The 15,676-nt window shown below is 42.7% G+C and overlaps 1 protein-coding gene across 3 annotated transcripts in view; it reads left to right on the top strand.

The window, feature by feature from the left end:
* Positions 1 to 15,676, top strand: part of corin (corin, serine peptidase) — a 169,412-nt gene that overhangs the window by 95,500 nt on the left and 58,236 nt on the right. For all 3 annotated transcript variants that reach the window (XM_033028134.1, XM_033028143.1, XM_033028152.1), the window contains exons 6-8: positions 10,330 to 10,443; positions 13,826 to 13,933; positions 14,966 to 15,076. In XM_033028134.1, the coding sequence (XP_032884025.1) occupies positions 10,330 to 10,443; positions 13,826 to 13,933; positions 14,966 to 15,076 (333 nt within the window). The remainder of the gene's footprint in view (positions 1 to 10,329; positions 10,444 to 13,825; positions 13,934 to 14,965; positions 15,077 to 15,676) is intronic.

The following is a 15,676-nucleotide window of genomic DNA, read 5'->3' as shown; positions in this document are numbered from 1 at the left end:
TGAAAACTTTGACATGCAGTGTGGCAGATGGCTGAGTGAGTAATTAACGTAACACTGCAAATAACATGTACAGTTCTCCATGACAACAGTAAACGCATAAATCTGAAACCCTGGTTACCATACGCCAATAAAGTTGGTCCATAAATTTTTTTACAAATGGAAAATTTCAAAGCATTATGAAAGCATTCTGTTAGCTCACTGAGCTAGAATGAAGTGAGATTTCTTACAACCTCAATGTTTGTAACATAGTTAGAACAAATTGCTCTCTCTGGCTACCTTGTGATTCAAAGCCGTTAGTTTGCAAAGCATTTTGAGATTTGAATACACTTAAAATGCCATGAAACCATGAATTCTCAAAGGAGGAAAAGGTGCTAAAATTTGCAGCTTCTAATGAGAAATAGGTTATACGGATGTCAAACCATCATGGTGATCAGTTCATGCGGTTTACAGGGAGGAATAAGGGTCAAAGCTTTGGGCCAATATTCAGAGCTAGTTATCCACACTTGGCTTAACATGTAATGTGAAAATATGACAAAGTTAAGAAACATATTAAAGTATCTGTCTTCTTTTACTCTTAATTAAGACTCACTTTCCACCCTTATGCCAGTCATCATGAAGCAGGATAGTAAAAGCTTCTTTAGGTTTGTGAAGAGGAAATATTAAGACCAAAGTTGGACCCTTGAAGACCGATAAAGGTGAATATATTATGGGGAACATGGAAATGGCAGATGAGTTGAACAGGTACTTTGGATCTGTCTTCACTAAGGAGGACACAAACAATCTTCCTGATATAGTAGTGGCCAGAGGATCTGGGTTGATGGAGGAACTGAAGGAAATCCACATTAGGCAGGAAATGGTGTTGGATAGACTGATGGGACTGAAGGCTGATAAATCCCCTTGGCCTGATGGTCTACATCCCAGGATACTTAAGGAAGTGGATGCATTAGTGATAATTTTCCAATGTTCTATAGACTCAGGATCAGTTCCTGTGGATTGGTGGTTAGCTAATGTTATCCCACTTTTTAAGAAAGGCAGGAGAGAGAAAACAAGGAATTATAGACCAGTTAGCCTGACTATAGGTGGTGGTGGGGAAGATGCTGGAGTCAATTATAAAAGATGAGATAGCCGCACATTTGGATAGCAGTAACAGGATCGGTCTGAGTCAGCATGGATTTTCGAAGGGGAAATCATGCTTCACTAATCTTCTGGAATTTTTTGAAGATGTGACTCGGAAAATGGACAAGGGAGAGCCAATGGATGTAGTGTACCTAGACTTTCAGGAAGCATTTGATAAGGTCCCACATAGCAGATTAGTGGGCAAAATTAGGGCACATGGTATTGGGGATAGAATGCTGACATGGATAGAGAAGTGGTTGGCAGACAGGAAACAAAGAGTAGGGATTAACGGGTCCCTTTCAGAATGGCAGGCAGTGACTAGTGGGGTACCGCAAGGCTCGGTGCTGGGACCGCAGCTATTTGCAATATATATCAAGTATTTGGATGAAGGGATTCAAGTAACATAGTAAGATTACTATCTAAATGGTGTCGTCAGATAACTATCTAAATGGCGTCAAATTGGGAAAAGGGGAAGTACAACGGGATCTGGGGGTCCTTGCACATCAGTCTATGAAAGTAAGCATGCAGGTACAGCAGGCAGTAATGAAAGCGAATGGCATGTTGGCCTTTATAACAAGAGGAATCGAATATAGGAGCAAAGAGGTCCTTCTGCAGTTGTACAGAGCCCTAGTGAGACCACACCTGGAATATTGTGTGCAGTTTTGGTCCCCTAATTTGAGGAAGGACATTCTTGCTATTGAGGGAGTGCAGCGTAGATTTACAAGGTTAATTCCCGGGATGGCGGGACTGTCATATGCTGAGAGAATGGAGCAGCTGGGCTTGTACACTCTGGAGTTTAGAAGGATGAGAGGATATCTCATTGAAACATATAAGATTGTTAAGATTTGGGCACGCTAGAGGTGGGAAACATGTTCCCGATGTTGGGGGAGTCCAGAACCAGGGGCCACAGTTCAAGAATAAGGAGTAAGCCATTTAGAACAGAGACGAGGAAACACTTTTTCTCACAGAGAGTGGTGAGTCTGTGGAATTCTCTGCCTCAGAAGGTGGTGGAGGCAGGTTCTCTGGATGCTTTCAAGAAAGAGCCAGATAGGGCTCTTAAAAATAGCGGAGTCAGGGGATATAAGGAGAAGGCAGGAACGGGGTACTGATTGGGGATGATCAGCCATGATCACAATGAATGGCGGTGCTGGCTTGAAGGGCCGAATGGCCTACTCCTGCACCTATTGTCTATTGTCTATTGTCATCTGCAAAGAAGTAGCACTACTTGTTCCCTGCTCAAATAACTACCTCACATTTGTATGTAAAAGTAAAGGCGACTTTCACTTTGCACTTATTATGGATGTTCTTCCTTGGTGTAGATCATTTCCCTCCAGAATGTGCTATTTGGAGGTTATCGAGTCCAATAGAATTTTGTCATTAATGAGCAATTCGTTTTTTAAAATCTTTTTATTGTTTTTTTTCTCAAAAAACCCAAAAATAAAACATAAAAAACAGAGCAAAAAGAATAATGATAAACATAACAATGGTATTGATACATAAGGATCAGGATTACATTAATAACAGGTATAACCTAATATGAGACCAGTGTCAAAATACACAATGAATATAGACCTTCCCGTCTCTATGTAAATATAGTTAAATCTTTAAAAGGAGACTTATAAATGTAAAAAAAAAACACAAAGATAAAAAATAAAAAGAAAAAAAAACAAAACGCCCCTAAACTAAAGAAAAAAAAAAAGAAAAATTGATTATAATAAAATAATTATTTATTCATGAGTCAATTTGTGAAACATTTAACAATGGGAAGGAGTTTTATTTTGGGAATACTGGTTGTTTGGCACATGCTATTTATTGGATTTATTGTTAAAAGTATTAGATTGGAGGGTGGCATGGTGGCACAGCGGTAGAGCTGCTGCCTTACCGCGTCAGAGACCCGTGTTCGATCCTGAACATGGGTGCTGACTAATTTGTATGTTCTCCCGTGACCACGTGTGTTTTCCCCAGGTGCTCCGGTTTCCTCCCACATTCCAAAGATGTACAGGTTTGTAGGTTAATTGGCTCTGGTAAAAATTATAATTTGTTCCTGGTGTATAGGACAGTGCTGGTGCACGGGGATCGCCGGTCGGCGTGGACTGACTAGGCCGAAGGGCCTGTTTCTATGCTGTATCTCTAAATTAAACTAAACTAAGACGAGAATTAAAATCGCCACATTGATGTAAAGGAAAATAGGATATGTAGTTAAAAATTAAGAGTTGGAGTGTGCCTTGCACCTTCTCACAGACTATTGCCAGTGAGGCACTCAATTTCCCAGTGTGGCCCTGTTCCCACAAGCCTTTCAGTTGGCAACCTCAATTATAACTTTGCCGATCAGATAGTGGGAAGAATTGAAATGGAGCAGGAAATTTGCTAGAGTCAAAGGACAACCCTAAACTAAGTCTTACGTTAAGAAAAAGAGAGTAGAGGAATTTAAGCACACGTGCTTTGGATATCAGCATGGGTGTAAAGGGCCAGCCACCATGATTACACCCATTACATCTTTCCCTTCAGTGCAAGATTGGAATAAATGGGATTGAATTGGAATAAACTGTTTGATAATAACAGGCAATAGTTTCAGATGTGGTTTAATTGTCTGCTGAGTCTGAACTAAATTGGTAGAGCAAAGATTCAATGGTGGTGAACAGACGAAGGTGTTGGATTGGATTCAAAATAGTTTGGAGAAGAAGCTGGCCAGAAAAAAAGTGATCTTTTACCTCATTAACAGGGTTATCATGGCATGTATGTTATTTTCTGTACTATCAGGACATTTGCTGAATTCATTTGAATTAGGAAATGAAATGAAGTCATATTCTGAATTATCTATACTGCTTTATAAAATAGTCCAGCATGTCGATGTATATTTTGCCTCATCTCCTTCAAGATTAATCAGTGCATCTTTTGGAAAGTTGGAAAACCGCGTATGACGGTGTGTGTGGGATCATGTTATTGATTTCATATAACAAGGCATTGGCCATGCTATCATATGACTAAATATTAGTTGGTGATCATATGGTGAAATGGAATCAATGGAAGCAGCAGGGACAGGCGAACCTCAGCCTGTAAAACAAACAGGCCAAATCCAATTGCATTGATTCTGAAGTTCTCTGTAGATGGGCCATAGCAGACACAGCCAAAGCTGAGAAAGATTTTGGGGATGCCCATTTGATTTGTTTTCCTTTCTCCAACATAAATGGATGTAAATACTTAATTACTCAAACACACTTCACTCTTCTTCTTTCCATTTCTCCAAATCAACACAGAAAAGTAAGCAGATCAATCAAAAGTGTATTCTATCTAATGTGAATACATGATGTTGGTAGATCCACTTGCAATGCTAGTTGTGATCAAATGCTGTTTTGGAGAAATAGTCGCATCCTTGCCATGAAGCGACTGGGAAGTGGTTTCCCCTTACCCTACCCCCCTCCCCCACATAGAAAAACTAATGAAATCCCCAAAACAAACAGTTTAGACAAACTAAAATTAAAAAAAGATAGGAAAAAAACGAACAGACTGTAGGCAGAGGCGCCTTCAATGCAGCGCCCCAATACAGAGCCCTAGTGAGACCACACCTGATGTATTGTGTGCAGATTTGGTCCCCTAATTTGAGGAAGGACATTCTTGCTATTGAGGAAGTGCAGTGTAGGTTTTCAAGGTTAATTCCCGGGATGACAGGACTGTAATATGCTGAGAGAATGGAGCGGCTGGGCTTGTGTACTCTGGAGTTTAGAAGGATGAGAGGATATCTCATTGAAACATATAAGATTGTTAAGGTTTGGACACGCTAGAGGCAGGAAACATGTTCCCAATGTTGGGGGAGTCCAGAACCAGGGGCCACGGTTTAAGAATAAGGGGTAAGCCATTTAGAACGAAGATGAGGAAATATTTTTTCTCACAGAGTGTTGTGAGTCTGTGGAATTCTCTGCCTCAGAGGCTGGTTCCCTGGATACTTTCAAGAGAGAGCTAGATAGGGCTCTTAAAGATAGCGGAGTCAGGGGATATGGGGAGAAGGCAGGAACGGGGTACTGATTGGGGATGATCAGCCATGATCACATTGTCTATTGATAGTGTACAATAGAAACATAGAAACATAGAAAATAGGTGCAGTAGTAGGCCATTCGGCCCTTCGAGCCTGCACCGCCATTCAATAAGATCATGGCTGATCATCCAACTCAGTATCCTGAACCTGCCTTCTCTCCATACCTCCTGATCCCTTTAGCCACAAGGGCCACATCTAACACCCTCTTAAATATAGCCAATGAACTGGCCTCAACTACCTTCTGTGGCAGAGAATTCCACAGATTCACCACTCTCTGTGTGAAAAATGTCTTTCTCATCTTGGTCCTAAAAGACTTCCCCCTTATCCATAAACTGTGACCCCATGTTCTGGACTTCCCCAACATCGGGAATAATCTTCCTGCATCTAACCTGTCCAACCCCTTAAGAATTTTGTAAATTTCTATAAGATCCCCCCTCAATCTTCTAAATTCTAGCAAGTACAAGCCGAGTCTATCCAGTCTTTATTCATATGAAAGTCCTGCCATCCCAGGAATCAGTCTGGTGAACCTTCTCTGTACTCCCTCTATGGCAAGAATGTCTTTCCTCAGATTAGGAGACCAAAACTGTACGCAATACATTAGGTGACCAAAACTGGAGACCAATGATGATAAATTAATCAAATGTGGCATGTCCAGAGTGATTAGCATGAACTGGGACCCAATCCCTATACTATTTCTTCTCCTTGACAGAGAGATTGAGGCCATTTGGCAGCACCCACTTTATGCTGAATCTTCTTATCGAGTCCACACACAAGATTGGAAGTTGTTCAGCCAGAGCTGAACACACTTCTCGGCATCTTCATACAATGGTGTCTGTCTTGTCGCTTCTTGTGCTTCTTGTGCGTGGTGGTGGAAAGATTGGTGAAAACAGGGTCGCAGCTTGAACGCTCTTTCCTTGACCCCACTGCAACTGATGGTATTGGCCAATTTTGGGTGATCCAGGTATTGAACCTGGGAACTTTGGTGTACTGCTTGAGTTTCACACTCTTTCCATACAAACCTGACCAACGATTTCAGCATTGATTTCAAATTGTCATTTTCCTGAATTCTCCTCATACGATACGATACGATATGATAGAACTTTATTCATCCCCAGAGGGAAATTGGTCTGCCAACAGTCAGAACAAACAACAAGGTACACGAAAACTTGAAATTAAAATTAAATTAAAAGTGAGAAAAAAAAAGACAAGTGACTGTTGGCTGGCTGCCGATTGTACAGCGCCTTCACTGGAATGAACAAATAAACAAACGATCGCTGACTTATCCCCTGGGCGAGGGATTATAAACTAGAGTGCCCCTCCCCCCCCCCCCCATGCTGGGTCCCCATTGTCTTCCCCTCATCCCCTCACGCTCATCGACCACTGATCACGTGTCAATCGCGAGGCCTCACCGCCGCTGAGGCTCCCGCTGCCGCTGTCGAGGCTCACGTCACCAACGTCGAGGCTCACACTGCTACCACTGGGGCTACCGTCGCCACCGCCGCTGAGACTCCTTCAGCCCAGCCAAGCATTCTCCGCGTTCCCCTGGGAGGCCTGTGGGGTAAGTCGGGCCTACCGGGACTCGTTCCGGTTGGCGGAGCGGTTGTTAGGCGGGTCCTGGTCTTATCAGTCTCTCTTCAAGAATTCTGGATGCAGATGTTGACTTACACTGAAAATTTATGTTAGCAGTCTATAATTACCGTAGCATTTCTGCGAAAAAATGAATAATTTTAGTTTAGTTTATTGTCACCTGTACTGAGGTACAATGAAAAGCTTTATTGTTATGTGCCATCTGGTCAGCGGGAAGACTATAAATGATTAAAATCAAGCCATCCAGTGTACATTTGCAGGATAAAAGGAATACCATTTAGTGGAAGATAAAATCCAGTAAAGTCCGAATTAAGATAGTCCAAGGGTCCCTTCCCTTCTGTTATCTTGGCCAATTTTACCTCCAATTCCAACCTAATGGAGTTACTCGCTTCACATCAACTGAGCTCAGTTTGGCTGGGGCTTCGTGGTTGGATAAACTTTGTCAAATGTATCCTAATGGTGAATCTCTGGAATTCTCTGCCACAGAAGGTAGTTGAGGCCAGTTCATTGGCTATATTTAAGAGGGAGTTAGATGTTGCCCTTGTGGCTAAAGGAATCAGGGGGTATGGAGAGAAGGCAGGTACAGGATACTGAGTTGGATGATCAGCGATGATCATATTGAATAGCGGTGCAGGCTCGAAGGGCCGAATGGCCTACTCCTGCACCTATTTTCGATGTTTTTATGCTTCTAATATTAAGAGCAACTCCTTTCATATTCAGTTGTTTACACGTGTGTAACTCGCCTTTATATTTTGGATTTATTCAATTATTCAAAATTGGGTGGTTGCCTAGCATCAAGAGCATTTTTACTAAGCCATGATGCACCACCCAATATGCTCTCTACCATACACCTGTAGAAAAGTAAGAGAGTGTTCATCAACATACCGAATGTCAATCGATCAACAGTCCATAGACACTGATATAATTTCTTAAAGTATTCATTTACTTTCAATGTTGCTCTTAAAGCAATTATTCTTGTTAATGTTTACACAAAATGAGTACACAGAGAGGTAATTATCATGCTAATACGTGTTGATTTCCATGGTATAAGTACTGAATTAATTCGTTTTTTTTCATACAATTGTTTATCAGTTGTCATACACGTCCTGGAAAGTCTTTGATGTCTACTGTGAACAGAGAGAGATACAAAACTGTGACCAATACTTCAGCAGGCAGTTAGATGCTGAGTAAACAATAACCCACAGACTTCTTTTGATATCCATAAGTTAGGGATGCAGGAGTAACAAACAAAATGTATGTCTAACGATCTGCTGTTGTGGAGAAATGTAGCATGTTCCTATTTGGCTTAGTTAGTCAGAGATATTGCACTGATTGAATTAAATGGGGAAAAAAAAATCAGACCAGCCTCTTCACACAGTGAAGTTGAACAATGATTCGGTTTAACTCTCCCCTCATTAGGTGACTGGTGACTCAGTTCATTTGACTGATGGCAGGCCCAAGAAGAAGAGGACAGGTTTAGATAGGATAGGTTTTGGGGGATATGGGGCAAACGCAGGGAGGTAGGACTAGCGTTGATGGGGCATGTCGGTCGGCTTGGGCAGAAGGGGCTGTTTCCATGCTGTATGACTATGTATCTAAGAGTTGATGGCTATTTTAAAATATTCACAAAACCTTAGTTCATTCCCATGCCATTGTTGAACTTTTCTATGCTGGGATAAAGATGGAGGTCATTTTAAGTTCAACTACAACTGGTTCTTATCTTGGTGACTGTAGAGAGATGCTTCTGCATACTCGCACAGTTGTTTAATTGAAACTAAGGAGCAAAGGCCCTGGAATTATTTACCTCACATTTAGTTGCAAATGTGGGGCAACTATTAGGTTTTCTGAGATAAATGAGCAAGGCTGGTCAGATAGTGCACCTTATCTCTGTCTGGATTATAACATTGTAAAATATTGCAACTTATTTGAGGTTAAAACTATAAACTGGTCTCCAATTTCATCAGTTCTCATAAATTGATGAACGCATGCCATGTGGTGCACTGTGAGAGCGAGTCTGTGTTGTATACTCCATATTAATGAATCAGCTGCAGGGTGAATGTGAACATGGAACATATATTAAAGTAGTGGAACATTAACTATTGTTCGATGGGATGGGGTTCTGTGAAATACTACTGTTTACAACATGATTTCTTCAAAGACTACTGGGTAAAAGCAGATGGCTGATTTGCATGTGAATCCGTATCCAAACAATGGTGCCCTATTTGGATGTAAAGTGAGGAATTATGCCCTTGTGATTTCACAGCATTTATTCCTATACCTGCTGGGAGTGCTGGAGCCTAAATTCCCCTTTATGTGAGAACCTAAAATCCTGTAAGGGTGGAGTCAAGCTATGGACAAACACCATAGATATATATGTGTTTAAGAAGGAACTGCAGATGCTGGAAAATCGAAGGTACACAAAAATGCTGGAGAAACTCAGCGGGTGCAGCAGCATCTATGGAGCGAAGGAGATAGGCAACGTTTCGGGACGAAACGTTGCCTATCTCCTTCGCTCCATAGATGCTGATGCACCCGCTGAGTTTCTCCAGCATTTTTGTGTACCATAGATATATATATATTGTGTCTATCTTCTGTGTAAACCAGCATCTGCAGTTCCTTCCTACACCTAGCTACATCGGTTTTAGAATTATATGTTGGTTGGGTGAAGTATAAAGCTAAAAACTGAGCAGTTCATATTTTCATTTGGTAAAATAAATGCAGCGAATAAGTACCCTAAACATCCTTAGCAGCAAATGATTTCATCTTTTATGTCAACAAAGTATCTTCTTTAAAAAAAAAATGTTCTACTTCTAGTAATCTTAAAAAAATAATTTCAAAAAGAAAGTTGCTTCAGTAACTCTGCATAGAACTAAAAAATAAACTGAACTGCATGTATTATATGACTGACTGAGCCATGAATTATACAGCACAGAAATAGGATGCTCAGCCTAAGTACCTGCCCTAACCAGCAAGCACCCACTTCTACAAATGCTACAGTAATTACAGTTGGAGGGAGGAAACCCTTCCTGAAGAAAGGTTTCGGCCCGAAACGTTGCCTATTTCCTTCGCTCCATAGATGCTGCTGCACCCGCTGAGTTTCTCCAGCTTTTTTGTGTACCTACACTAATTACAGTTTATTTCACCTTTTAAGTTTTGATCCCTATATAATTGTAAGATTATATAGGGATCTTTTAACATTAAGATATATATTTGCAATATTTTAACCATCATAATGTTTGTTAACGGTTCTGGTACTTCAGAAGGCAGACGTTCGTAGAAGACATATATTTCATAACTATATATTTGTCTGCAGGTAAAGACAGTGCCTGTGAAATTCATCCAACAAAAAGCATACAGTGTAGGAAGGAACTGCAAATCTTGGTTTAAATCGAAGATAGACACAAAATGCTGGAGTAACTCAGGCAGCAACAGGCAGCATCTCTAGAGAGAAGGAATGGGCGACATTTCGGGTCAGACCTTCGGGCCTGAAGAAGGGTCTCGACCCAAAACATCCCCCATTCCTTCTCTCCATTCTCTGCCTGTCCCATAAAGCATCCTGTAGCTTGCCAAATGTCCTTTTCTTTTTCTTGCAGTATCTTGCAAAGAGGTGGACAGCTTCTTGTGTGGTAGTGCCTTCTGCATCCAAAGGAAGCTGGTGTGCAATGGTTACAATGACTGCGATGACTGGAGCGATGAAGCAAACTGCAGTACGTCACTATTTTCCTTTCCTGTGTTGACTGTGGATAGTGATTAAACTTTTCTCAAAGAGTCAAGTATTGTAATGGGATATGCAGCATCTTTGTACGAAAACTCAAAGTACATACATCCACGATACTGGCTTATACAATAGCAGCCTAAATATATATCTTTTCCGGTTGGATAACGGCTTTATGGCGTCCATTTCGGATCATTGGCCAGATTAGTTGTATCATTATTATGTTGATATTATTGTCAGAGAAACTGCCAGAAACAGATGCCTTTCGTGCAAAGCATTTTTTACTGTATCAAATGTGGCTGCGATCCTTGTGAATATTTGTTTGCCGATGGGATCATTTGCTTTCCCAGGCTGCAAGCCGACTGTGTCTGGTAATCCCAGGTAGTTTCCCCATGATGTTGCTAACCAGTATGAGTCTGCTTCACAGGGAATATGGCAAGGATACTGATCCATTGCTCTAAGGTGTGGCCTAAAGTGTGATCAGAATATATGTAGCTGTTTCGATATTGATTTTTTTTAAATATCCTTTCGCCAGTTCTCAGTGCTTACACTTCTAGATGCGGCCTCGCAATCTGACAATGCACACGTTGATCAGTGAAGCCCTGACACCTTGTACAAAGGTTATCAGGCTGTGATTAATAGTGTAAATGCAGGTAAATGGATAATGAATGATCAGCATATCAGTTCCAGTATTTATTGAGCCAAGGTTTTAAAGTAAGAATTGGGTGGGTAGCTGGTGGAGTGGGTAGCTGGTGGAGTGGGTAGTTGATGGAGTGGGTAGCTGGTGGAGTGGGTAGCTGATGGAGTGGGTAGTTGATGGGTGGGTAGCTGGTGGAGTGGGTAGCTGGTGGAGTGGGTAGTTGATGGGTGGGTAGCTGGTGGAGTGGGTAGCTGGTGGAGTGGGTAGCTGGTGAGGGTGGGGTAGCTGGTGGAGTGGGTAGCTGGTGGAGTGGGTAGCTGGTGGAGTGGGTAGCTGGTGGAGTGGGTAGCTGATGGAGTGGGTAGTTGGTGGAGTGGGTAGCTGATGGAGTGGGTAGTTGATGGAGTGGGTAGCTGGTGGAGTGGGTAGTTGATGGGTGGGTAGCTCGGTTGGAGTGGTGAGGTGGTAGCTGAGGGTGGGTAGTTGATGGGTGGGTAGCTGGTGGAGTGGGTAGCTGGTGGAGTGGGTAGTTGATGGGTGGGTAGCTGGTGGAGTGGGTAGCTGATGGAGTGGGTAGCTGGTGGAGTGGGTAGCTGGTGGAGTGGGTAGCTGGTGGAGTGGGTAGCTGGTGGAGTGGGTAGCTGGTGGAGTGGGTAGCTGGTGGAGTGGGTAGCTGGTGGAGTGGGTAGTTCATGGGTGGGTGGCAGTGTCCTTATTAGGGAGGATGCATTTCTCTGCAGGCTCTAGAGTTTTGATTGTGCAGTTCCTCACTTAAGAGCCGGTTTAATTGATATACTTGATTCCCCTCTATGGCAGGGATTGTCCTAGGGAACATCCCATGAACCTAAAGACAAGGAACTGCAGATGCTGGTTTAAAAAAAACAAAAAACAAAATGCTGGAGTAACTTGGAGTGTCAGGCAGCATCTCTGGAGAACATGAATAGGTGATGCTTCTTCACAACTGACCCAAAATATCACCTATCCATTCCCTCCACAGATGCTGCCTGACCCACTAAGTTACTCCAGCACTTGGTTTTGTTCGGACTTTAAGATTTTGCTGATTTTCTGCCATGATCACTTTCAGGATCATTGATTAGACAATAGGTGCAGGAGTAGGCCATTCAATGTCATCATGGCTGATCATCCACAATCAGTACCCCACTCCTGCCTTCTCCCCATATCACTTGACTCCACTATCTTTAAGAGCCCTATCAAGCTCTCTCTTGAAAGTATCCAGAGAACCGGCCTCCACTGCCCTCAGAGGCAGAGAATTCCACAGACTCACAACTCTCTGTGTGGATTTTTTTTCCGTCATCTCCGTTCTAAATGCTTTACCCTTATTCTTAAACTGTTGCCCCTGGTTCTGGACTTCCTCAACATCAGGAACATGTTTCCTGCCTCTAGCATGTCCAAACCCTTAATAATCTTTTATAGACATAGAAACATAGAAATTAGGTGCAGGAGTAGGCCATTCGGCCCTTCGAGCCTGCACCGCCATTCAATATGATCATGGCTGATCATGGCCATGTTTCAATAAGTTTCAATAAGATACCTTCTCATCCTTCTAAACTTCAGAGTGTACAAGCCCAGCCGCTCCATTCTCTCAGCATATGACAGTCCCGCCACCCGGGAATTAACCTTGTGAACCTATGCTGCACCCCCTCAATAGCAAGAATGTCCTTCCTCAAATTAGGGGACCAAAACTGCACACAATACTCCAGGTGTGGTCTCACTAGGGTCCTATACAACTGCAGAAGGACCTCTTTGCTCCTACACTCAACTCCTCTTGTTATGAAGGCCAACATGCCATTCGCTTTCTTCACCCTCAGTGACTGACTTTCTTCACATTAGGTAGTGTCTAAGCTGCACTTTCCTCCAAACGGCCCAAACCCTGACATGTCCATTCAAGGACCCAAGCTGTCGTTCCAGATGCGACAGAGGTTCACCTGCATCTCCTCCAACCCCATCTATTGCATCCGCTGCTCTAGATGTCAGCTGATCTACATCGGTAAGACCAAGTGTAGGCTTGGCAATCGTTTCGCGGAACACCTCCGCCTTAACCAACCTGACCTTCCAGTGGCTCAGCAACTCCCCCTCCCATTCCGAATCCGACCTCTATGTCCTGGGCCTCCTCCATGGCCAGAGTGAGCACCATCGGAAATTCAAGGAGCAGCACCTCATATTCCGCTTGAGCCGTCTGCACCCTAGCGGCATAAATATTGAATTCTCCAATTTCCGGTAGCCCTTGCTGTCTCCTCCCCTTCTCAGCTCTCCCTCAGCCCTTGGGCTCTTCCTCTTCCTTTTTCCTTTCTTCTCCCCCCCCCCTCCCCCCACCCTACATCAGTCTGAAGAAGGGTTTCGGCCTGAAACGTTGCATATTTCCTTCGCTCCATAGATGCTGCTGCACCCGCTGAGTTTCTCCAGCACTTCTGTCTACGTGACATGTTAAAGTTTAGCTTTGTTTTATTATGGGTACATTGTGGACATGAGACCTTCTATTTGTGTTTACGAATGACTTTAGCATCTGCTTCAGTCTCTGATCCTGGACACCACATATAATCTAATTCTTATCTGGTGAGCAATTCTAATTTCAAATTTGCTGCTACACAATGCCTGCCACGGTGAGCACGATACTGATTCACAGTATCAAACCATCATCAAATTTCAGACCTTTTTTTTTTCATCAGCTTTTCCATTTTATCCCCTGGCTCTAACTTTTCATTTTCCATTGCAGCTTGTAGTGAGGGGCAGTTTCATTGTGGCACTGGCAAATGCATCCACTATAACAGCACATGTGATGGTTACAATGACTGTGGGGATCTGAGCGATGAAATGAACTGTGGTAAGTATAACCTATAACCTTAAATTTGGAAACAGAAATATATAAATGACCTGGACGTAAATGTGGATGGGTTGGTGAGTAAGTTTACTGATGTCACCAAATTTGGAGGGGTTGCAGACAGTAAGGAACGCTGTCAGAAGATACAATGGGATATAGATCGGAAATGGGCGGAAAATGATAGATGGAGTTTAATCCGAGCAAGTGTGAGATGTTAAATTTGGGAGGTTGAATGTTAGGGGAGAGTATACCATGGTATTAACAGCATTGATGTACAGAGGGATCTTGGAGTCAGCAGTGGTAAAGGGTGACCACAAGGTAGACATTGATAGATATTTTGATTTTAGGGGAATCAACCCAGGTCTCCCTACTTTATAATATTTGGACCTTAGCGACATTTTCTTAGGGGTTTTGGAAAGGAAGAGCATGGAAGGATGTGGGACTATGATGGGTGGATTGAGGTAAATACAAGCACAAGGAAAACAGATCAAATACCTCTGCATACATTTACTGAGCTAGATGATATTTTGACTGATTTACTGATGTCGTGCAACTTGAAGATAAGGGAGAATATAGTGGAAGTTTGGCTTTCCCAGAGCTCCCTTAGCTGACTTCGAACAGCCCACAGCTCAGCAAAGGACACAGAATTGTTACAGTTCTCTTCCACTGAGCTGAAATGCATCCCCTAAGTCATGTTGGGAATTGCAGGTTAGCTAGGCGGCAACAGGGTACTTTCAATGGCCGAATAGCCTGCTGCCCCTTGTTGACTTGGCACACAAGTGAAGACCGGCCACTGTGTTGATATTTGGAACAGTGCTTCAGTGAACAGTGAAATAATATTACAATGATAGAGAAACGGCATTGAATTTGGAAAACTTTACATAAGATTTATAGGCTGGGAAGATTTGATCTTCAACAAGATTGTGCAGATTGGGTAATGTAGCTTGATAACAAATGAAGTTCTGCCTAACAGTCGATTTGCGCTTGCCCATGTCACAATTTCTTGACTGACTTGAACTATTTGCTGCTCTACAGAGTGCAACCCAGAGCTCCATTTCAGATGCGGGGATGGTAGGTGTATCACGAAGACCTGGGTTTGTGATGGAGATCATGACTGCACGGACATGTCTGATGAGGCAAACTGTTGTAAGTTACCACCTCACCTTAAACACTGCAGCTCAGGGGAAATGCATCTGAAATTCCCAAAGTCTCTCAAGAAAGATGTGTATATAACATTTTTACTTTAAAAGGTTAAATAGGAAAGAATAAGTATGCAGGCAACGCTCGCCAATAGTGTATCTTCCTACATTTACATGCAGCATTATTAATTCAGTTAAAGTACATTCATGTTCTAAATGTGTACATAATATGGAAAACTATACATCATCTCAGCTTAGCATAGGACATGTTAATTGTATGTGTTGACAAATTAACGATGCCGGGTTAGAAACAGAATCCTGATATGATTATTACAGAGGCAACACATTTGTGCAGCTGGTGGAGCTGCTGCAGTTGGTAGGGCTGGTGCCTCGCGATGCCACAGACCCAGCTTCAATCCTGACCTTGGTTTATGTGTATTTTTCACATTCACCCTGAGATTGCATGGGTTTCCACCGGATGCTCCAGTCTCCCCCCACATCCCAAAGAAATGCATATTGGTAGGTTAATTGGCCTCTGTAAATTGCCCCTTGTGTGTAAGTGATTGGGAGAATCTGGATAGAATTGATGACAGCGTGGGGGAGAATA

The sequence above is a fragment of the Amblyraja radiata genome, chromosome 1, assembly GCF_010909765.2.
Source record: "Amblyraja radiata isolate CabotCenter1 chromosome 1, sAmbRad1.1.pri, whole genome shotgun sequence".
In the NCBI taxonomy this organism is placed as follows: Eukaryota; Metazoa; Chordata; class Chondrichthyes; order Rajiformes; family Rajidae; genus Amblyraja; species Amblyraja radiata.
The sequence above is the reverse complement of the archived record's forward strand: the minus strand, read 5'-3'. Positions and strand labels throughout refer to the sequence as shown.